Source organism: Crinia signifera, chromosome 4 (assembly GCF_055691185.1).
Source record: "Crinia signifera chromosome 4, ASM5569118v1, whole genome shotgun sequence".
NCBI lineage: Eukaryota > Metazoa > Chordata > Amphibia > Anura > Myobatrachidae > Crinia > Crinia signifera.
In genome coordinates this window covers 14,639,428-14,664,678 of record NC_139220.1, presented here as the reverse complement: position 1 = coordinate 14,664,678, position 25,251 = coordinate 14,639,428, and the positions used below count along the sequence as shown (strand labels likewise).

The following is a 25,251-nucleotide window of genomic DNA, read 5'->3' as shown; positions in this document are numbered from 1 at the left end:
ACCTTACTGAGCAATCTGACCGGTCTGGGTGCCGGATGACAGGATTCGTACTGGACAACATCAACATAGCCACACCTCCCCAATTACAAGGCTGTTTATCTTGGCATTGTACAGCAGAGGGGGGGGGGGGGGGGTGACTTTGATGGTGTGACTGTACAACCACACCCTCTACCATCTCGTTTGCAGCAGCTCACCCACACACCACCCACTTTAGCTAGCTACGCCCTGCTCTCTCCCAGAGGTGGCAGCTAGAATGTTTACAGCTGTCTTCTGCCTGTCAAGCTCCTTGAGTTCAATGACGTAGGGGGTGTCGCCACCATTGTTAGGGGAGGAACCTTGGCTAGTATCTCCCTCCAAAGGCGGAGATTTCTCCCGGCCACTTTGAAGTAGGTGCGGTGGCCAACTAGCTGGCCGATAGCATTACAAATAATCCTTTGTTGGGACCCATGATGTAAGTGGGATCAGTAATGTAGCAGAAGGATGTGGCGCCCTCTGCCGCATTAACATAATAGTACTATCACTGCTGTTTCCATGTAGGCTGCATTAATAGCTTCTCCGTCCACATCTGAATCGGCACAGTGTCTTCTCTGTAGTGTCATTGGTTAAACCATTAGGTATGTGGCTTGGTCAGCGGTACAGATCTAACCGGCTTATCCTGATATAACTCCAAGCCATGTCCGCGAGCCAAAAGTGAGGAGATTCACAGCAAGCTCTGGGTTGTCCATTATATTTATCATCTTGTCAAGTGCAAGCTTAAAACACATTTCAAACATTTCGTAATAATTGTCATTAGTACATACATGGAAAAAAAAAAAAGTTCAAAAAGACAAATAGTCATATTGCTTAGAGTTTACATTACTTGTACCTGTAAAATATTACAAGGAATCCCCCGTCCCTTTAATAACACTTGTTACAATTATACAATAAAAGTTTTATTTTGCTGATAACAGGTTATCTTGGCATTTTAACACTGTTGCTTAACTTGTAGTTTACTATCATTTTTTTTAATTTTTATTTATGTTTTTGGATTCTGCGATGTTGCTTAGCAACCGGAGAACGGAATAGGGAGTATTCATGACACTCGTTTCCCAGGTAACTTTGTACAATAGGCGTCTTTTGCCTTAAGTAACGAATGTAGATTCTGAAACGTCTCTAATTTAGTTCAGAACATGAAAGCAATTATCTGCTTGGTTGCTACGGGCAATAGCACATTCCGCTACAACACCTGTAGAGCAGCTTTCACAAAATGTGCCCGTTGGATTTTAAAAATAAAGCACACGGGGGTTTATGTAATGTTCTGTAGTGTTGCAATGTACTTAACCATGCTGTAACCCACAGTTTAGAAAATGAAAGCTAGCATTTAATTGGCTGTGGGCTACAGTGTGGCAGCAGGAAGTCTTGACTTCAGTCGCCAACCATGATTTGGAGGGTCATGTGACTGGTGACTCCCAATACTTGTGGTACCATTGTGGCCGATAGTTGGGCACCATAAATTAATGAGAGTATTGGCACAGTTCAAAACGATAATAATAACACCCCACTAATCTGACTACAAGGGGGGGAGGTGGTTGGAGCATCTGCAGTGACACAAACAATTGTAAAGGTGTTGAGGAGCATCGGATAAATTAAAGAGGCAGACCTCTTGTTGAACCCAATGTTCAAGAGGATGCGACCTACCAGCGTACTAGGAATGGATGACATCACTGAGGCCTGGCACTTGCTGATGTCACCAGTTCCTAGTGAGGTAATAGGTTCACAAAATGGCCGCCCGCACCGTGTAAAAGTGAAACGCGTCCACGTCTCGTCCCCTTAAAAGGGATAATGCACTTCATTAAGGAGATTATTAAGTATTAATACTTCCACTAGGAGGTGTTATCAGAAAATACATGGTAATTAACACTTGATTGCACTATTCATCAGATACAGTAGCTTAAATAATACAGACATATTCAACATGAGCTGTTCTGATTCCTCCGCTGTAGAATGCAAGTAAATGCTTTCTCTTGTCTATCATTGATATATCCATGCTTGAATGAATAGCAGCTATACAACGGTCTCCATCGTTCCTCCATTTAAAACCATTTTTTGTAGCCTCAGGATCTTGTAGCGAGACCTCCAAACCTCACTTTCCCTAACCTGCACGCAGGATTTAACCGACCAATTGCAACCAGTTAGTCACTATCGATGGGAAAAGAGTCATTTCACATTGGAAAGTACCGTGAAAGTATCTCTTGAATGCTGGATGGATAATGTACCTTTGGGGCACCAGCTGCTGGTGAACCTCATACCTCGTTACGCTCAGTGGGCCAGGCTCACCTTCATGAGGGACGTGGTTCATGAGCAACTGGACTACCAAAGGTGGCTTATCTATACCATGAACACAAAACGTCTTATTTATATATATATATATTACTTGTTTGGCTAGTTATGTCTCAGGAAGCGCTAACAGAAACCCTCTTAACACAAGGGCTAAAACTTGAGTTATAGTTCGATACAGTCACTAGAAACACGAGGCACAGAAGAGCCAGTTTTACCACTAGGATAAAGGTGAAAACTTTTTGCAGGTTTACCAGTTTTTTTCCATTGTCCTACTGCAAAAAAATAAAACAAAAAGAAAAAAGTCAACTGGCGAGTTTTGTTTTTTTCCCCCTCACAGAAAAGAAAAGCCTTATAAAGTGATTACCCCCCCCCCCCTCCGTTTGTTCAGTCTGATAAGTCGATGAAGATTCAAATTCTGTATCTGAAGACCTTGTCTCCTACAGACATCGGAACCCATAAAAATAGGTATGTTAATAATACAGATATGGAAAACACGTGAACCTCAAAAAGCCCTTTGGAGTTTATCTGTTACATCAAAGAGCAGTAGACTGGTCGAAATTTACCGAACTCCATCCATGAGAGTTTGCAACTCTTCAATCTTAGTTATAATAAGTGCAGTGGGTGGAATAGTTCCACAGGTCTTTACCAGAATAGGTTCCTAGATTGAACATTCCATAATCGAGTGTAAAGTGCTATGGCATAATATTTAAATGGCAGCTCCACCTCGTTATCTTTCCCCCCCTCTTCTTCTACCTTGCCGAGCCGATGTGTTTGTACTGACACATTAGGAGGTGTTTGAAAGTTTTCTTAAAAGTGGTATTGCAGAGGGCGTAGCAAGCAGGGTTGATGGTACTGTTAATATAGCAAAGCCAATATCCAATTGTCCACACTGTGTTGGGCACACATACGTCGCAAAACGTGTTGATTAAAACCATGACATTGTAAGGTGTCCAGGTGATAATGAAAGCTAGGAGAATCGCCAAGATAGTCCTTGTCACTTTTTTTTCTCTTGACGGAGGAATTTTCTTTTTGGGCGGCTGTTTTGTCATCTTTACAATTTTACGGGCTACGACCTTCTGCTTGTCTTCTCCATTACGGCCATTGGTCCCTGGGACAATCTCCACTGTGGTGCCACTTGTGGATCCACAATCACCCTTTGGCGATTTTGTAACGATTCTTATACACGTCATCTTGGAGTTCTCTACTTTTGGAAAGGGTTGAGATCCTGAAGGTTGAGTGGCGTTTTTGGCATTCCCATCTTCCTTTGCATTTGAGCCTACCACACTTATTGATGTAGAGTCATTGGAGATTTCTTTCTCTTCTCCTTCTGTCAAAACACAGTTTTCTGTTACAGAATTCCTAGACGCTTTCCCATTCTGGATTTTGCTGTGATCCAAACTATCTTCGATGGCTGATAGATTATTATTATTTGGTTTCACTATCGCTATTTTGCCTTGGATGTTGCTTGGCGATATAGGATCTTGATTAGGGGTGGGTTCCTTTTTGCCTTTCTTTATCCTACTCTTACTGGCCCGAGATATCTGCCAGTATAAAACTGTCATAATGATGACTGGCAAGTAGAACGCTGCTATAGCTGTGCCAAATGTGACAGCAGCGTTTGAGAAGAACTGGATGTAGCACTCACCCTCGGGAACAGTTCTTCCACCAACGATGAACTGCCAGAAGAGTATAGCTGGTGCCCACAAGATGAAGGACAGCACCCAGGCGGCAGCAATCATCATGCCAGCCATTTTGGTGGTTCGTCTCACCGGATACGTGAGGGGTTTTGTGACGCAGAAGTAACGGTCAAAGCTGATGATGAGGAGGTTCATGACCGAAGCGTTGCTGACAACGTAGTCCAAGGCCAACCACAGATCACACACCACGGGCCCTATTGGCCAGTATCCAATCACAGTGTACAAGGTGTAGAGGTTCATAGAGAAGACCCCAATAATCAAGTCAGCACACGCTAAGCTGAACAGAAAATAATTGTTCACTGTCTGTAGATGCCGGTTGACCTTAATAGAGACCATGACCAGGATATTTCCAATGACGGTGACCAGGCTTAGGGAGCCAGCCACGATGACAATGAACACCACTTCCACAGTTTTGTAGGGGCTTCCCATCATGGTCCTGTCCGCCGAGGACACGTTGGCGTAGCTGGTGTTATTCATGATCACGTCTCAAGTCAACTCTTATTTGACTACTTTCTAGTTATCATTTACACCTGAAAAAAAAAAAAAAGATGTTACACAGGCATTACAAACCACATACACATATGTTAATAGACGTGTGAAACAATCTATCACATTAGCGGCCTGATTCCGAGCTCAACTCAGCGGCGATGGCGGACGCAGTGGATTGATGTATGCATGGGTTGGACCATGCATGCATTCCGATATTATACATACAGAGTCACAGAGTTAGAGGTAACAGGGAGCACAGCTGAACGGCGGATCGACCCTGTTTAGGTGGTCAATACCATGGTCAACCACTAATGGTTGATGGCGTCTAGTTAGACACCTAAACTTGGTCGATGGCATCTAGTTAGATAGTGAAGGCCAGATCGACGGAAGTGAAGGATCAACGTGAATTTTTAGTGCCAGTCCTCTTGCTTCCTACTTATTGTAACTGTCCAAGTTGACATAGAGTTAGATTATAATAGTGTGCCGAGCGCACATATAGAGTGTCCACGGGGATCCCTCTGATATTCGGCACAAAAAAACCCCACGTAAAACTAGTATCGACCACATTCCTGTCCGATCCGTCGTGACCCCATGCTGAGAAGGTCCGGGACCCACATTTTGAGAACCGCTGATCTAGTATCACTGTCTATCTAAACACAGTCGCCCACTAGGTCTACCATAGTATTGTTGACCTAAACTTAGTCGATCCGCAATCCATTGCTCCAGATTCTGCTTTATGTGCCCCAGAGCAGGAATAAGCAGGGAGCACAGGGGGCAGGTGACGCGGCTCTGCCTTTCCCTGTCTGGGTGCTGCTCAGGCTGGTGGAAGTGAATGTGGTGGGCGGGTGAATGTGATCTGCAGGAGGCAGCCAGTATGTATGAGGGTCTTCTACTTGAGTGCTCACTCCCCCCATCCTGACGTCCCCTACTCCTTGCAGCACAGGCAGCTGTACAGAATGGCCATGTCCCCCTTAGCAGAAGACCTAAGCCCTGATAATAAGTACCCCCCCCCCCCATCCTGGTGCTCCTTGAGAGCATGTGTGTCTGGGTTCTGCTGGGATGGGGTGTTGGCAGCGAATTCAAGGGGGGAGGGTGGGAGGTGCAGCACAATGAGTGGCATTTCAAATCAATTCAATAAAGCTTGTTATTTTATATATATATATATATATATATATATATATATATATGAAATACAAAGGGGGGGGTTCAGGGTGCGCTAAACCTTATCTTATTGAACAGAATAATTCATGTCACAAAAAAACTATTTAATAAAACTGCCCACAGGGCATAGCAGTATACAAAAAAAAGTTTGTGTGATACAATTTCAGTGAATCAATAACAAAAAATATCCTCTTATACAGTTGACGGATATCGCAATTAGCCCATTAGACCAACGCGTTTCGTCATAAACATGACTTCATCAGGGGCACGGTACAACAGTTGGATAAGATGGTCACACGATCGCAAATTGAGACTGGGTTTCTTCAGGGCAATATAAAGAAGCCAAGATTTTGAGTCCCATGGAACAGTTATATAATGATCATGATATCCACCAGCTGTTGTAATTTATATATATATATATATATATATATATATATATATATATATATAGAGAGAGAGAGAGAGAGAGAGAGAGAGAGAGAGAGAGAGAGAGAGAGAGAGAACTGCTAGGGTTCATTAGGCAAAATAGCGGCCTTCAAACTTTGGTAAAACCATAAAAGGACATTAGTGGTCCAATGTAAATGGTGTATACTGCTCAGCTCCAAAAGAAGGATTCCTACATACACAGCAATACATTGTTGGTGTTTAACTCTCAGTAACTACTTTACACACCCGGACAGGCTAGTGTTAAATTCCCGGCATTGGATTGGCAAAAAACATAGGAGAGAGCAACCACTAATATAAACAATACATGAAAAAAGAACATGCAGCTGCTGTGCTGCTACCATGCAATCTCATAAATAAAGAGAAGGACGGACAAATAGGAAGGGACGGAGGGATGACTAGAAGAGATGGACAGACAAATAGTAAGAGACGGAGGCATGACTAGAAGAGAAGGGCGGACAAATAGGAAGGGACGGAGGGATGACTAGAAGAGAAGGACGGACAAATAGGAAGGGACGGAGGGATGACTAGAACAGAAGGATGGACAAATAGGAAGGGACGGAGGGATGACTACAAGAGAAGGACGGAGAAATAGGAAGGGACGGAGGGATGACTACAAGAGAAGGACGGACTAATAGGAAGTTATAGAGGGATGACTAGAAGAGAAGGACGGACAAATAGGAAGGGACGGAGGGATGACTAGAAGAGATGGACGGACAAGTAGGAAGGGACGGAGGGATGACTAGAAGACATGGACGGACAAATAGGAAGAGACGGAGGCATGACTAGAAGAGAAGGGTGGACAAATAGGAAGGGACGGAGGGATGACTAGAAGAGAAGGACGGACAAATAGGAAGGGACGGAGGGATGACTACAAGAGAAGGATGGAGAAATAGGAAGGGACGGAGGGATGACTACAAGAGAAGGATGGACTAATAGGAAGTTATAGAGGGATGACTAGAAGAGAAGGACGGACAAATAGGAAGGGACGGAGGGATGACTAGAAGAGAAGGACGGACAAATAGGAAGGGACGGATCGATGACTAGAACAGAAGGATGGACAAATAGGAAGGGAAGGAGGGATGACTAGAAGAGAAGGACTGACAAATAAGAAGGGAAGGGGGGATGAGTAGAAGAGAAGGACGGACTAATAGGAAGGGACAGAGGGATGATTAGAAGAGAAGGTGACTAGAAGAGAAGGATGGACAAATAGGAAGGGACAGAGGGATGACTAGAAGAGAATGACGGACAAATAGGAAGGGACGGAGGGATGACTAGAAGAGAAGGATGGACAAATAGGAAGGGACGGAGGGATGACTAGAAGAGAAGGGCGGACAAATAGGAAGGGACAGAGGGATGACTAGAAGAGAAGGACGGATAAATAGGAAGGGACGGAGGGATGACTAGAAGAGAAGGATGGACAAATAGGAAGGGACAGAGGGATGACTAGACGAGAAGGACGGACAAATAGGAAGGGACGGGGGGATGAGTAGAAGAGAAGGATGGACAAATAGGAAGGGACAGAGGGATGGCTAGAAGAGAAGGATGGACAAATAGGAAGGGATGGAGGGATGACTAGAAGGACGGACAAATAGGAAGGGACAGAGGGATGACTAGAAGAGAAGGATGGACAAATAGAAAGGGACAAAGGGATGACTAGAAGAGAAGGACGGACAAATAGGAAAGGACAGAGGGAGGACTGGAAGAGAAGGACGGACAAATAGGAAGGGACAGAGGGATGACTAGAAGAGAAGGATGGACAAATAGGAAGGGATGACTAGAAGGATGGACAAATAGGAAGGGACAGAGGAATGACTAGAAGAGAAGGATGGACAAATAGAAAGGGACAAAGGGATGACTAGAAGAGAAGGACGGACAGATAGAAAGGGACAAAGGGATGACTAGAAGAGAAAGACAGAAAAATAGGAAGGGACAGAGGGATGACTAGAAGAGAAGGACGGACAAATAGGAAGGGACAGAGGGATGACTAGAACAGAAGGACAGACAAATAGGAAGGGACAGAGGGATGGCATTTTTTTTAAACTTAAAATGGCTGCTGGGGCATTTGGTCGCCTAGCTGCTGCGTACAAAGATGCTCTGTGAATACCGTCCACCTCTGAATCAGCCTCTTAGCCCATTCATATAAATGCGGGAGAAGTTTTGGCTGACTGCAGGGCAGATGTATTAAGCCTGGTGAAGTGATAAAGTGGAAGGTGATAACACACCAGCCAATCAACTCCTAACTGTCATTTTTCAAAACAGCTGATTGGCTGGTGCATTATCACCTTCCACTTTCTCACTTTACCAGGCTTGATACCTCTGCCCCTTACTTATTTAATTTCCAGTTAATATTTTTGTTCCTATTTCATTATCTCTGTGAACACATCCCAACAACATCAGCAACAACAACAACAACAACTAAGTCCTGCTGTAGGGGGATGAAGGTTAGGGTTAGGCTGTGGGGATGTACGGTTTAGGCACCAAGAAGGGGTGTCTAGGGTCAAACTGCGGAGAGGGGGGTTAGGATTAGACACAAAGAAGAGGTGATTAGGGTCAGACTGTGAGGGGTTTGCACCATCAGATAATATTAAATAAACAGTGTTTATATTACCTGTGCGATTTCTACTAAATATTGGTATCCTACATTATATATTAAGTTATATGATACTCTCTCTATATATATATACTAGGTGATTCATCGCGCCCTACGGGCGCTCTTCACACCGTCGTAAGCCCCCTTAATTTGTAAACGTTTGTATTGTGAGAAATATGGTTAGAATTGTATGAAAGATGCCTGTATTGCAACTTGAGTTATAGGTGAAATGTGTTAAATAGAGAGCATATGATGTGGAAGGGGGTGTGTATTGTTTTGTTTAATTAAAAAGCGGTTACAGAGTAAGATGTACATTGATAGTGTGGATGGTACAGTGACATTTGTGGGTGTGGGGGGGGGGGGGCTGTGTATGCATGTTGTTTAGGTGTGTGTGTGCAATAGTATAATAGGGTGTTTTTGAGTCAGCGGCTCCCCACTGGCGGAGGACACAGGAAAACAGGAGGCTGGGTAGTGATAGGGGTGTGTGGGAATAAGGGGGACTAAAGAGGAGGGTGGGAGATACTGTGCAGCTTCTGCCAGTGGGTGAGGGTCCAGCCTGGCAGCATAGGAGTACAGGACCGTGCCCCTGAGTCAGTGTCTCCTCCTACTGGGTGGGAGTTAGGGTGCATGAGAGCATGAGGCTGGGTGGTAAAGCATGATAGGGGAATGTGGGCAACACAGGGTGAGCGGGTCCCCACTGGCGGAAGTTACGGGGCAGGAGAACAGGAGGCAGGGCAGTGATAGAGGTGTGTGGGCATGAGGGGTAGTAAAGGTTTTTGGCTGTTGCTGAGTAGGGTATAGGCATTGGTGCAGACGTCATCGATGGTTGGCATTGATGGCGATTTTGCACCCTGCCATCGATAGTAGTAACATCGATTGTTGTAGCTATCGATGGTCATCCATTATATCTGACTGAATAGGCCGTGGGTCAATGAGAACTTGGTGGCGGGACTTCCGGGTGTGGGGGGCGGAGCTATGCTCCATGTCCCGGCACCTTAAAAAAATGTGAAACTTGATTGGTTCTCCTTTGCCATCGATGTAGGGAAACCATCTGGTCCTCCCACATCGATTGCAAAAGTATTCAACATCGGCCATAAACCATCGATTATTTGAAATCATTGATGGTCGATGGGCATCCCTAGAACTAGAGGAGGGTGGGGGACAGTATGCAGCTCCCGGCAGTGGGTGAGAATTGCGGGAGGGGGTCGCAAATTGCAGGAGGGGGGGTGCCGTGAATCGTGGGAGGGGGATGGGGCGGTGGTCCGCAAATCGCGGGAGGGGGTCGCGGGGGTTCCCGCGAATTGCGGGAGGGGGGTGTCACGGGGGTCCCGCGAATCGCGGGGGGGGGGGGGGGGGGTCGCGGGGGTGCTGACAGAGGGGGGGGGGGGTGCAGGAGTAATGGTGGATGGTGGCTGTGGAGTAATGGTGGACGGTGGGTGTGTACTGTAGCCCTGGCTGGGCGGGGGGAGGTGATGTCAAGGGGGTGGAACGTCATACACATGAAAACGTTATACACATAAAACACTGGTCTTTTCCCTAGGGGGGCGGGTTTGTGTATGCCGCTGGGCGGGAACGTTAGCTACACAGGGGATGAGTGACAGATCTGGCTAAATATATAAGAGATATCTTTTTTTACACAACATTTTATTTGAATTTATATAACAAATGTGAGCGATGCTGGCACTGTTAGCGCGGATGTTTTGAACTTCTTTCACGAAGATGTTGGCACTTGTTGGGTTAAGCTAGAATTGCAAAATATCTTTGAACACGAAAAAAAATAATACGGTTCTTAATAAAGAAAAGTTATACAATTACTGTTTATTTTTACATACAAACATGAGGTAGACCAAGTTATATTTTTGCATATCGACATAATAAAAAAACAACAATAAGGGGGGGTGTCTCGTGGTATTAAGGAGCGGAATCGTTATTAAGAAAACTCATTATTTCCCAGAGATTATTTTCAAACTTTTTATCGCTGTCTATCCCACTGATGTGACACGTTCCAGTAACAGAGAAACCCCTGCGGCCAATGCTCAAGAGGAACAGAAGAATTAGGAAAACACAAAAACAAAACAAACAGGACTTTGGGAAAGGATACCGGTCTGTGTGACACCAGAACCCTCCGCATAGGATGAGTCTGAGTCAGTTGTCCCCTAGCGCCAGGCAGGCTGAAGCCCCATCCAGCTTGCCCCTGGCAGGTACTGCAGCTTAGCTGAATGCACGGAAGACTCAGCAGTCACACCTGCAGTATGATCCGATGCTAACGAGCTCTCCTGGACACTCTACCATGAAGCCCTCTAGCGTCCTTAAAGTCACCTTTCCAGGAGCTCATCTCTATAATGATGGAACTGTCTCCCTTGTCCACAAACTGCGGGGGCCTATTATCGGCCCTTATTACACTGAAGGGGAGTTTAGCACGCAGGAGGGGTTTAAAGGGACAGCTAGCAGCTGGTATTGTCATCCCCGCACACACAAACACACACACACACATACACCACGCATCGATTCCACTGCTGTCTGATGACGAGGGAGGTTTAAAGGGAACTTGTCCCCAAAATGCAAACACAAAACACTGCTGTATTTTATCTGCAAGGGTATGGGTCCTTGCGTCGACCCTATTTAGTTCGACATGCACTGGGTTGACCGCTGAAAGTCGACAGAACTTAGGTCTCTCCTGAAATAGGTTGACAGGGCTAAGGTCGACGCAAGACTTAAACCCACAATAAGATCGACATTTAAAAAAGGTTACAGTTTTTCATGTTTTTCGTCTTGAATGTCGTCATGGACACTGTTTAAGTGTACCGCTTCCACTGCGCTGGGGGGAGTGGGGGATGTGTTGTGTTGCTGACCACTTTGTGGACGTGGTCTGAACATCGCAGGCCTGTCCGGACTGCTCCGGGGGAGGGCTGAGGCAGCTGCATGACATCATCAGGAGGGAGCAGCAGCGGACCAGTGACCAAGCGTTTAGAGCAAGGGTCCTAAAACTATTTTGCTCTGGGACCCCTTCAGACAATAAAAATAATGACAGGACCCCTGCAGAGGGCCATCACATCACACGTGTAGTCAGCAGACAGCACATACATGGCAGCATTTTGGAGGCACAGAGTGATGGGAGGAGTCTAATATACCATAACCCATCACATGACACGTGTAGTCAGCAGACAGCACATACATGACAGCATTGTGGAGGCACAGAGTGATGGGAGGAGTCTGATATACCATAACCCATCACATGACACGTGTAGTCAGCAGACAGCACATACATGGCAGCATTGTGGAGGCACAGAGTGATGGGAGGAGTCTAATATACCATAACCCATCACATCACAGGTGTAGTCAGCAGACAGCACATACATGGCAGCATTGTGGAGGCACAGAGTGATGGGAGGAGTCTAATATACCATAACCCATCACATGACACGTGTAGTCAGCAGACAGCACATACATGGCAGCATTGTGGAGGCACAGAGTGATGGGAGGAGTGTACTATACCATAACCCTTCACATCACATGTGTAGTCAGCAGACCGCACATACATGGCAGCAGTGTGGGGGTACAGAGTGATGGGAGGAGTCTTATATACCATAACCCATCACATCACACGTGTAGTCAGCAGACAGCACATACATGGCAGCATTGTGGAGGCACAGAGTGATGGGAGGAGTCTTATATACCATAACCCATCACATCACACGTGTAGTCAGCAGACAGCACATACATGGCAGCATTGTGGGGGCACAGAGTGATGGGAGGAGTCTAATATACCATAACCCATCACATGACACGTGTAGTCAGCAGACAGCACATACAGGGCTGCATTGTGGAGGCACAGAGTGATCGGAGGAGTCTGATATACCATAACCCATCACATCACACGTGTAGTCAGCAGACAGCACATACATGGCAGCATTGTGGAGGCACAGAGTGATGGGAGGAGTCTTATATACCATAACCCATCACATCACACGTGTAGTCAGCAGACAGCACATACATGGCAGCATTGTGGAGGCACAGAGTGATGGGAGAAGTCTAATATACCATAACCCATCACATCACACGTGTAGTCAGCAGACAGCGCAAACATGGCAGCATTGTGGAGGCACAGAGTGATGGGAGGAGTCTGATATACCATAACCCATCAAATCACATGTGTAGTCAGCAGACAGCACATACATGGCAGCATTGTGGAGGCACAGAGTGATGGGAGGAGTCTAATATACCATAACCCATCACATGTGTAGTCAACAGACAGCACATACATGGCAGCATTGTGGGGGTGCAGTGATGGGAGGAGTCTGATATATCATAACCCATCACATCACACGTGTAGTCAGCAGACAGCACATGCATGGCAGCATTGTGGAGGCACAGAGTGATGGGAGGAGTCTGATATATCATAACCCATCACATCACATGTGTAGTCAGCAGACAGCACATACATGGCAGCATTGTGGAGGCACAGAGTGATTGGAGGAGTCTGATATACCATAACCCATCACATCACATGTGTAATCAGCAGACAGCACATACATGGCAGCATTGTGGAGGCACAGAGTGATGGGAGGAGTCTGATATACCATAACCTTTCACATGACACGTGTAGTCAGCAGAGAGCACATGCATGGCAGCATTGTGGAGGCACAGAGTGATGGGATGAGTCTGATATACCATAACCCATCACATCACACGTGTAGTCAGCAGTCAGCACATACATAGCAGCATTGTGGAGGCACAGAGTGATGGGAGGAGTCTGATATACCATAACCCATCACATCACATGTGTAGTCAGCAGACAGCACATACATGGCAGCATTGTGGAGGCACAGAGTAATGGGAGGAGTCTAATATACCATAACCCATCACGTCACACATGTAGTCAGCAGACAGCACATACATGGCAGCATTGTGGAGGCACAGAGTGATGGGAGGAGTGTACTATAACATAAACCTTCACATCACACGTGTAGTCAGCAGACCGCACATACATGGCAGCAGTGTGGGGGTACAGAGTGATGGGAGGAGTCTTATATACCATAACCCATCACATCACACGTGTAGTCAGCAGACAGCACATACATGGCAGCATTGTGGGGGCACAGAGTGATGGGAGGAGTCTTATATACCATAACCTATCACATGACACGTGTAGTCAGCAGACAGCACATACAGGGATGCATTGTGGAGGCACAGAGTGATGGGAGGAGTCTGATATACCATAACCCATCACATCACATGTGTAGTCAGCAGACAGCACATACATGGCAGCATTGTGGAGGCACAGAGTGATGGGAGGAGTCTAACATACCATAACCCATCACATCACACGTGTAGTCAGCAGACAGCACATACATGGCAGCATTGTGGGGGCACAGAGTGATGGGAGGAGTCTAATATACCATAACCCATCACATGACACGTGTAGTCAGCAGACAGCACATACAGGGCTGCATTGTGGAGGCACAGAGTGATGGGAGGAGTCTGATATACCATAACCCATCACATCACATGTGTAGTCAGCAGACAGCACATACATGGCAGCATTGTGGAGGCACAGAGTGATGGGAGGAGTCTAATATACCATAACCCATCACATCACATGTGTAGTCAGCAGACAGCACATACTGTACATGGCAGCATTGTGGAGGCACAGAGTGATGGGAGGAGTCTGATATACCATAACCCATCACATCACATGTGTAGTCAGCAGACAGCACATACATGGCAGCACTGTGGAGGCACAGAGTGATGGGAGGAGTCTTATATACCATAACCCATCACATCACATGTGTAGTCAGCAGACAGCACATACATGGCAGCATTGTGGAGGCACAGAGTGATGGGAGGAGTCTGATATACCATAACCCATCACATGTGTAGTCAACAGACAGCACATACATGGCAGCATTGTGGGGGTGCAGTGATGGGAGGAGTCTGATATATCATAACCCATCACATCACACGTGTAGTCAGCAGACAGCACATGCATGGCAGCATTGTGGAGGCACAGAGTGATGGGAGGAGTCTGATATATCATAACCCATCACATCACATGTGTAGTCAGCAGACAGCACATACATGGCAGCATTGTGGAGGCACAGAGTGATTGGAGGAGTCTGATATACCATAACCCATCACATCACATGTGTAATCAGCAGACAGCACATACATGGCAGCATTGTGGAGGCACAGAGTGATGGGAGGAGTCTGATATACCATAACCTTTCACATGACACGTGTAGTCAGCAGAGAGCACATGCATGGCAGCATTGTGGAGGCACAGAGTGATGGGATGAGTCTGATATACCATAACCCATCACATCACACGTGTAGTCAGCAGTCAGCACATACATAGCAGCATTGTGGAGGCACAGAGTGATGGGAGGAGTCTGATATACCATAACCCATCACATCACATGTGTAGTCAGCAGACAGCACATACATGGCAGCATTGTGGAGGCACAGAGTAATGGGAGGAGTCTAATATACCATAACCCATCACGTCACACATGTAGTCAGCAGACAGCACATACATGGCAGCATTGTGGAGGCACAGAGTGATGGGAGGAGTGTACTATAACATAAACCTTCACATCACACGTGTAGTCAGCAGACCGCACATACATGGCAGCAGTGTGGGGGTACAGAGTGATGGGAGGAGTCTTATATACCATAACCCATCACATCACACGTGTAGTCAGCAGACAGCACATACATGGCAGCATTGTGGGGGCACAGAGTGATGGGAGGAGTCTTATATACCATAACCTATCACATGACACGTGTAGTCAGCAGACAGCACATACAGGGATGCATTGTGGAGGCACAGAGTGATGGGAGGAGTCTGATATACCATAACCCATCACATCACATGTGTAGTCAGCAGACAGCACATACATGGCAGCATTGTGGAGGCACAGAGTGATGGGAGGAGTCTAACATACCATAACCCATCACATCACACGTGTAGTCAGCAGACAGCACATACATGGCAGCATTGTGGGGGCACAGAGTGATGGGAGGAGTCTAATATACCATAACCCATCACATGACACGTGTAGTCAGCAGACAGCACATACAGGGCTGCATTGTGGAGGCACAGAGTGATGGGAGGAGTCTGATATACCATAACCCATCACATCACATGTGTAGTCAGCAGACAGCACATACATGGCAGCATTGTGGAGGCACAGAGTGATGGGAGGAGTCTAATATACCATAACCCATCACATCACATGTGTAGTCAGCAGACAGCACATACTGTACATGGCAGCATTGTGGAGGCACAGAGTGATGGGAGGAGTCTGATATACCATAACCCATCACATCACATGTGTAGTCAGCAGACAGCACATACATGGCAGCACTGTGGAGGCACAGAGTGATGGGAGGAGTCTTATATACCATAACCCATCACATCACATGTGTAGTCAGCAGACAGCACATACATGGCAGCATTGTGGAGGCACAGAGTGATGGGAGGAGTCTGATATACCATAACCCATCACATGTGTAGTCAGCAAACAGCACATACATGGCAGCATTGTGGAGGCACAGAGTGATGGGAGGAGTCTGATATACCATAACCCATCACATGTGTAGTCAGCAAACAGCACATACATGGCAGCATTGTGGAGGCACAGAGTGATGGGAGGAGTCTGATATACCATAACCCATCACATGTGTAGTCAGCAAACAGCACATACATGGCAGCATTGTGGAGGCACAGAGTGATGGGAGGAGTCTGATATACCATAACCCATCACATCACATGTGTAGTCAGCAGACAGCACATACATGGCAGCATTGTGGAGGCACAGAGTGATGGGAGGAGTCTAAAATAACAGACTACTCAACAGACTCCTTGAATCACTGACAGATTAGAAAAGTCATCAGCCTGATGGTCAGTAACATGGAGTCGCGACCCCATCCTGAGAAGGTCATGACCCACTTTGGGGTCAGGACCAACAGTTTCAGAACCGCTGGTTTAGATGATGGCAACCATTTTCGAGGCCTAACAGCTTTCTGCACTTTCCCCTTCACAAAGACTCACAGCCTCATTGGTTGGATACCATTCTGAGACTTGTAGTTCCACACAGAAAGAAGCAACATTGCAGGTGCACACCTGCTAATAACAATAAAAGTAAACTTTGCAATTTAACATAGAGAAAAAATGAGGTGCTTGCAGAATTGCGGCAAAGCAACAATACGATTTATTAGCAGTTATTTATATAGCGCACACATATTCCGCAGCGCTGTACAGAGAACATGTCAGTCACTCACATCAGTTCCTGCCCCAGTGGAGCTTACACTCTATATTACTTACCACATGTACACACGCACATACAGCCAAGTAACCTTCCCGTATGTTTGGGAATTTGAAAAAAAATAACAGGACACACGGAGGAAACACATCCAAACATTGCAGTATAAACTCCACACAGATAGGGCCTTGATCAGGAATTGAACTCATGACCTCGGGTCTTTGAAGTAGCAATGTTGACCACTACGCCTATCAGGCCAGAGATGATGTCACGTGACTTCCCATCAAACACCTGGGCCTGCCTGCGTTTTCCCTGACACTCCCAGAAAATGCTGGTTACCACCCCCAAACACCGGCTTCCTGTCAATCAACTTGTGTACAGCCAGCGATACAAAAAGTAGGATTTTATCACAGGATGGCCTCCGCAATGCGCAAACTGGCAGCCCTGTGATCAGGTCTGAATGACCCCCATTGCACGCTTGCATCCTTACTTTTTAGCTGCCTGGCATTTATTTGCCGAGAACCTGAGAGTCGTTGAGACTCAACTAAAGATAAATCAGCCTGATTCAGCTGTATACAGAAAGTTTTGATGCGGAAAATGCCTTTTGGGACCTGTGTGACTCACTGGCGTCTGTGTGATTAAGGAGGCAGGAGAGGGCCGGCTGAGGTGAGGGCAGGAGCGGCAGAGGTCGAGGGGACAGCGCAGAGCTCAGTGAATATTATCCTGTGTACAGATGCTGAGCGCCTTTCAGCCAGTTACAAGCCCTTCCAAATGATGGCTTCTGCAATGTACTTTCACTTTGAGCTGCGACAGTTTTTACTTTCACTTTGATCTGTGACAGTTTTTAGCCCACAAACTCTCCACCCCGCCCGCAGTCCCTATTTGCTCCTACCTTCAATCTCTGTCTTCATAGCTCCCCCTCTCCAAATACAGCAAGTTTTAAACAGATCAGTGTCCCCGCAAAATTTGCTTTCAGAACTAATCAATCAGCTTCTAGCAATTTTTTTTTATGGAATGTTACTGATAAATGCTCTCTAGATGCTTACTGGTTGCTATTAGTAATTTCTCCTCCTATCCACTCTTTTTGAAAGTTTTAGACATCGCCCCGAGAGTCAGTATGTACACACAGTTTCTGAAACATTTCTGAAATTGCCGCCAATCAATGAAGTAATTAGTGACAGCACTGAGGCACGAGGCACTGCATGGTGAGTTAAATTGTTCAGTAAAATCCATACATATGCAAAAAGGTATACGTTATAGACCCAGGAACAGGGGTGGGGTCACCAGCCGGACAGGTGTTACTGCAGGTACAGGGGTGGGGTCACCAGCCGGACAGGTGTTACTGCAGGTACAGGGTCACCAGCCGGACAGGTGTTACTGCAGGGTCAGGGGTGGGGTCACCAGCCGGACAGGTGTTACTGCAGGTACAGGGGTGGGGTCACCAGCCGGACAGGTGTTACTGCAGGAACAGGAGAGGGGGTCACCAGCCGGACAGTTGTTATTGCAGGAACAGGGGTGGGGTCACCAGCCGGACAGGTGTTACTGCAGGGACAGGGGTGGGGTCACCAGCCGGACAGGTGTTACTGCAGGGACAGGGGGTCACCAGACGGACAGGTGTTACTGCAGGTACAGGGGTGGGGTCACCAGCCGGACAGGTGTTACTGCAGGAACAGGGGTGGGGTCACCAGCCGGACAGGTGTTACTGCAGGGACAGGGGTGGGGTCACCAGCCGGACAGGTGTTACTGCAGGTACAGGGGTGGGGTCACCAGCCGGACAGGTGTTACTGCAGGGACAGGGGTGGGGTCACCAGCCTGACAGGTGTTACTGCAGGAACAGGGGTGGGGGTCACCAGCCGGACAGGTGTTACTGCAGGTACAGGGGTGGGGGTCACCAGCCGGACAGGTGTTACTGCAGGGACAGGGGTGGGGTCACCAGCCGGACAGGTGTTACTGCAGGTACAGGGGTGGGGTCACCAGCCGGACAGGTGTTACTGCAGGGACAGGGGTGGAGTCACCAGCTGGACAGGTGTTACTGCAGGGACAGGGGTGGGGTCACCAGCCGGACAGGTGTTACTGCAGGAACAGGAGAGGTGGTCACCAGCCAGACAGGTGTTACTGCAGGGACAGGGGTGGGGTCACCAGCCGGACAGGTGTTAGTGCAAGAACAGGGGTGGGGTCACCAGCCGGACAGGTGTTACTGCAGGGACAGGAGTGGGGGGTCACCAGCCGGACAGGTGTTACTGCAGGAACAGGAGAGGGGGTCACCAGCCGGACAGGTGTTACTGCAGGGACAGGGGTGGGGTCACCAGCCGGACAGGTGTTACTGCAGGGACAGGGGTGGGGTCACCAGCCAGACAGGTGTTACTGCAGGTACAGGGGTGGGGTCACCAGCCAGAGAGGTGTTACTGCAGGAACAGGGGTGGGGGGTCACCAGCCGGACAGGTGTTACTGCAGGGACAGGGGTGGGGTCACTAGCCGGACAGGTGTTACTGCAGGAACAGGGGTGGGGTCACCAGCCGGACAGGTGTTAGTGCAGGAACAGGGGTGGGGTCACCAGCCGGACAGGTGTTACTGCAGGGACAGGGGTGGGGTCACCAGCCGGACAGGTGTTACTGCAGGGTCAGGGGTGAGGTCACCAGCCGGACAGGTGTTACTGCAGGTACAAGGGTGGGGTCATCAGCCGGACAGGTGTTACTGCAGGTACAGGAGAGGGGGTCACCAGCCGGACAGGTGTTACTGCAGGGACAGGGGTGGGGTCACCAGCCGGACAGGTGTTACTGCAAGAACAAGGGGGTGGGTCACCAGCCGGACAGGTGTTACTGCAAGAACAAGGGGGGGGGGGTCACCAGCCGGACAGGTGTTACTGCAGGTACAGGAGAGGGGGTCACCAGCCGGACAGGTGTTACTGCAGGGACAGGGGTGAGGTCACCAGCCGGACAGGTGTTACTGCAGGAACAGGAGAGGGGGTCACCAGCCGGACAGGTGTTACTGCAGGGTCAGGGGTGGGGTCACCAGCCGGACAGGTGTTACTGCAGGAACAGGGGTGGGGTCACCAGCCGGACAGGTGTTACTGCAGGTACAGGGGTGGGGTCACCAGCCGGACAGGTGTTACTGCAGGGTCAGGGGTGGGGGTCACCAGCCGGACAGGTGTTACTGCAGGAACAGGGGTGGGGGGTCACCAGCCTGACAGGTGTTACTGCAAGAACATGGGTGGGGGTCACCAGCCGGACAGGTGTTACTGCAGGAACAGGGGGTCACAAGCCGGGCAGGTGTGTTACTGCAGGAACAGGGGTGGGGGTCACCAGCGGGACAGTTACTGCAGGAACAGGGGTGGGGGGTCACCAGTCGGACAGGTGTTACTGCAGGAACAGGGGTGGGGTCACCAGCCGGACAGTTGTTACTGCAGGAACAGGGGTGGGGGGTCACCAGTCGGACAGGTGTTACTGCAGGAACAGGGGTGGGGTCACCAGCCGGACAGGTGTTACTGCAGGGACAGGGGTGGGGTCACCAGCCGGACAGGTGTTACTGCAGGTACAGGGGTGGGGTCACCAGCCGGACAGGTGTTACTGCAGGGACAGGGGTGGGGTCACCAGTCGGACAGGTGTTACTGCAGGTACAGGGATGGGGGCACCAGCCGGACAGGTGTTAGTACAGGAACAGGGGTGGGGTCACCAGCCGGACAGGTGTTACTGCAGGAACAGGGGTGGGGTCACCAGCCGGAAAGGTGTTACTGCAGGGTCAGGGGTGGGGTCACCAGCCGGACAGGTGTTACTGCAGGGACAGGGGTGCGGTCACCAGACGGACAGGTGTTACTGCAGGGACAGGGGTGGGGTCACCAGCCGGACAAGTGTTACTGCAGGAACAGGGGTGGGGTCACCAGCCGGACAGGTGTTAGTGCAGGAACAGGGGTGGGGTCACCAGCCGGACAGGTGTTACTGCAGGTACAGGGGTGGGGTCACCAGCCGGACAGGTGTTACTGCAGGGACAGGGGTGGGGTCACCAGCCGGACAGGTGTTACTGCAGGGACAGGGGTGGGGGGTCACCAGCCGGACAGGTGTTACTGCAGGAACATGGGTGGGGTCACCAGCCGGACAGGTGTTACTGCAGGAACATGGGTGGGGGTCATCAGCCAGACAGGTGTTACTGCAGGAACAGGGGTGGGGTCACCAGCCGGACAGGTGTTACTGCAGGGACAGGGGTGGGGTCACCAGCCGGACAGGTGTTACTGCAGGGTCAGGGGTGGGGTCACCAGCCGGACAGGTGTTACTGCAGGGACAGGGGTGGGGTCACCAGCCGGACAGGTGTTACTGCAGGAACAGGGGTGGAGGTCACCAGCCGGACAGGTGTTACTGCAGGGACAGGGGTGGGGTCACCAGCCGGACAGGTGTTACTGCAGGGTCAGGGGTGGGGTCACCAGCCGGACAGGTGTTACTGCAGGGACAGGAGTGGGGGGTCACCAGCCGGACAGGTGTTACTGCAGGGACAGGGGTGGGGTCACCAGCCGGACAGGTGTTAGTGCAGGAACAGGGGTGGGGTCACCAGCCGGACAGGTGTTACTGCAGGGACAGGAATGGGGGGTCACCAGCCGGACAGGTGTTACTGCAGGGACAGGGTCACCAGCCGGACAGGTGTTAGTGCAGGAACAGGGGTGGGGTCACCAGCCGGACAGGTGTTACTGCAGGGTCAGGGGTGGGGTCACCAGCCGGACAGGTGTTACTGCAGGGACAGGGGTGGGGTCACCAGCCTGACAGTTGTTACTGCAGGGACAGGGGTGGGGTCACCAGCCGGACAGGTGTTACTGCAGGGACAGGGGTGGGGTCACCAGCCGGAAAGGTGTTACTGCAGGGTCAGGGGTGGGGTCACCAGCCGGACAGGTGTTACTGCAGGGACAGGGGTGGGGGGTCACCAGCCGGACAGGTGTTACTGCAGGGTCAGGGGTGGGGTCACCAGCCGGACAGGTGTTACTGCAGGAAATGAGAATGGTGGTGAGCAGCCTTGATGTAGATGATGAACAGACAGGTATACAGTAGAATGATGATATTGGAGAAGCCAATCCCTAAATCTGGACCAAGATGATGAAGTAGGTGTACAGGGGTGGGGTCACCAGCCGGACAGGTGTTACTGCAGGGACAGGGGTGGGGTCACCAGCCGGACAGGTGTTACTGCAGGGACAGGGGTGGGGGGTCACCAGCCGGACAGGTGTTACTGCAGGAACATGGGTGGGGGTCATCAGCCAGACAGGTGTTACTGCAGGAACAGGGGTGGGGTCACCAGCCGGACAGGTGTTACTGCAGGGACAGGGGTGGGGTCACCAGCCGGACAGGTGTTACTGCAGGGTCAGGGGTGGGGTCACCAGCCGGACAGGTGTTACTGCAGGGACAGGGGTGGGGTCACCAGCCGGACAGGTGTTACTGCAGGAACAGGGGTGGAGGTCACCAGCCGGACAGGTGTTACTGCAGGGACAGGGGTGGGGTCACCAGCCGGACAGGTGTTACTGCAGGGTCAGGGGTGGGGTCACCAGCCGGACAGGTGTTACTGCAGGGACAGGAGTGGGGGGTCACCAGCCGGACAGGTGTTACTGCAGGGACAGGGGTGGGGTCACCAGCCGGACAGGTGTTAGTGCAGGAACAGGGGTGGGGTCACCAGCCGGACAGGTGTTACTGCAGGGACAGGAATGGGGGGTCACCAGCCGGACAGGTGTTACTGCAGGGACAGGGTCACCAGCCGGACAGGTGTTAGTGCAGGAACAGGGGTGGGGTCACCAGCCGGACAGGTGTTACTGCAGGGTCAGGGGTGGGGTCACCAGCCGGACAGGTGTTACTGCAGGGACAGGGGTGGGGTCACCAGCCTGACAGTTGTTACTGCAGGGACAGGGGTGGGGTCACCAGCCGGACAGGTGTTACTGCAGGGACAGGGGTGGGGTCACCAGCCGGAAAGGTGTTACTGCAGGGTCAGGGGTGGGGTCACCAGCCGGACAGGTGTTACTGCAGGGACAGGGGTGGGGGGTCACCAGCCGGACAGGTGTTACTGCAGGGTCAGGGGTGGGGTCACCAGCCGGACAGGTGTTACTGCAGGAAATGAGAATGGTGGTGAGCAGCCTTGATGTAGATGATGAACAGACAGGTATACAGTAGAATGAGGACATTGGAGAAGCCAATCCCTAAATCTGGACCAAGATGATGAAGTAGGTGTACACCTCTGCGGCAGGAGGGCTGGGTGTACACTTGTACCCTAGCGTCGGCCCACATCTGTTTTTATATAAAAAGTAAATGAATTAATATACAAAGGGTGGGATTGTTTTATTTGTGCTGCCTGCGCTGCTTATCCTGCGGCCGAAATGCAGGACACGTAGTAACCGCGGCGCGTCATTGGCGTCCGAACGTCTGAGTCTCCTGGCGTTCCATTCTGCAGTGCAGAGAGAAGTTGGTTAATGCACAGCTAACAATATATTAACTTCTCTTTACAAGTGAATAGAAGTAAATACATTGCTAACTGCGTGTTACCTCATTGTTCTTCATCGTCCCCCGTGGTGAGAATCCCACGTCTTCTGCTCCTCGCACCGCAGCTATGAGCTCACAGTTGGAATTTCGCCATCGTTCTTCCATTCAGAATGGACACAATCGTATGGAGCATGGGTGGGGATGAGGGGACAGAAACCAGTCACTCGGTTTGGAAGGGTGATGTTGCTAATGAAGGTATGAATGCGATTTTTGGAGATTAAGAGGCAGATGTACTAAGTCTTGGAGAAAGTACCAACCGACCAGCTCCTAACTGTCATTAAAACAAAAAACACAACCATTGACATGGCAGTTAGAAGCTGATTGGCCCTTTTTCTCCATCTAATTTATCTCACCCCAGTTTTAGTAAATAGATCCTTCCTTGGTGATAAATGGTGCTCCAGCTAATTAGCCCCCAACTGCCACATGATCAGCTCCTAAATGTCATGTGTTCAGCTCTTAACTGTCACGTGTTTACAAAATTACACTTGGGAGCTGATTGAGTGGAGCACCATTTGTCACACCCAATGCATTTCATCATTTACAAAGATTTTTATCACTTGTTGTGTGTGGGAGTCGTGGGCGTGTAAATACAATGATCATTATTAAGACGTTAGAGTACTGTACTCCGAGATTCGGGTGATCGTCTGCACCAAGAGTAAAATTGGTTTCCAGTAATAGCAATGATGGATGCTTGAACCAACTGTAGCAAACATTATCAGAACGTCCAAATAAGCCTTTGAAGAGGGACTAAGTATGGGGAGAGGCAGAGGAGAGTCAACGATGACAAAGACGACAGCAGACGAGGATGTCAATGGTAAGGGAGAGTTGGTGGGGAGAGAGGGGACCTTGGCTGAGGGAACGATGATGACTTCATTGAGTTTGAAGAGTTTTAGGTGGACAGAGTGGGCTGATAATTAGCTGGTGATGCAGGAGGGCGACCTGAGGGGAGATGACTTTGGTCATCGTCAGCAGACCGGTGTTACTGGAGGTCCAAGGAGCTCATTGGCTTACTGGGGGAAGAGGTGTACATGGAGAAGGGCAGGGAGAGGAACAAGGACATCAATTGAGGCACATCAACCGGAAGGGGTAGAGAAGGTGAGGTGGAGAAAGGAGTGGGGAGGAGGAGGTGCAGTTGGATCAATGAGAAGAACCTTTTCGGTTGGGCCGGTGCGGTATAGCGCCAGGGCTCCATAGGAGTGTTAAGCTAAGCTCCAAATCCCAGCAATTTGTAAAAAAAAAAAATTATATTTGTTCCTTTTGCATCATCAATGGTGGGAAACCATCTGGTTCTCCCACATCTCTGGCTTCCCGCCGCCAATGTCTGCTGCCTGTTACCTGTTCTCTGGCACAGCGGAGGAGGGAGAGGGGGCTTCCGGCACCTGGAGCTTCCCTCCCCATGCCTCTGTGCATGTCCACATGACGGTTCTACAACCTAACATACTGCAGGACCAATGTACAGAGCTCAAGCTCACTGGAGATCTCCCTAATATAATAGTTGGTTTATTATTATTATTATTATGCTGCTGCCACAGACAACATCATACTGTACACAGGGCCAGATGTACTAAGCCTGGAAAGTGATAACATGGAGAGTGATAAACAGCCAGCCAATCAGCTCCTAAATACTATGTCACAGGTTGTGTTTGAAAAATGTCAGGTAGGAGCTGATTGGTTGGTGGTTTATCACTCTCCATTTTATCACTTTTCAAGGATTAATACATCTCGCCCTGTGATGGATTTATTAAATCTTCTAATTCAGGCAACTGGCGGGGCTGCCTATAGCA

At 49.4% G+C, this 25,251-nt stretch overlaps 1 protein-coding gene across 12 annotated transcripts in view; it reads right to left on the bottom strand.

Annotated features, from left to right (window-relative positions):
- Window positions 1–711: 711 nt before the first annotated feature.
- Window positions 712–25,251, bottom strand: part of CHRM2 (cholinergic receptor muscarinic 2) — a 149,255-nt gene continuing 124,715 nt past the window's right edge. For 6 of the 12 annotated variants that reach the window (XM_083181171.1, XM_083181175.1, XM_083181174.1 and 3 more), the window contains one exon: window positions 712–4,546. In XM_083181171.1, coding sequence (XP_083037297.1) covers window positions 3,069–4,493 — 1,425 coding nt within the window. In that variant the 5' untranslated portion in view covers window positions 4,494–4,546 and the 3' untranslated portion in view covers window positions 712–3,068. Of the gene's footprint in view, window positions 4,547–23,251; window positions 23,373–23,470; window positions 23,739–25,251 lie in introns of those variants that run through there. The other 6 variants (XR_014473306.1, XR_014473304.1, XR_014473305.1 and 3 more) reach the window with 2 other exon arrangements.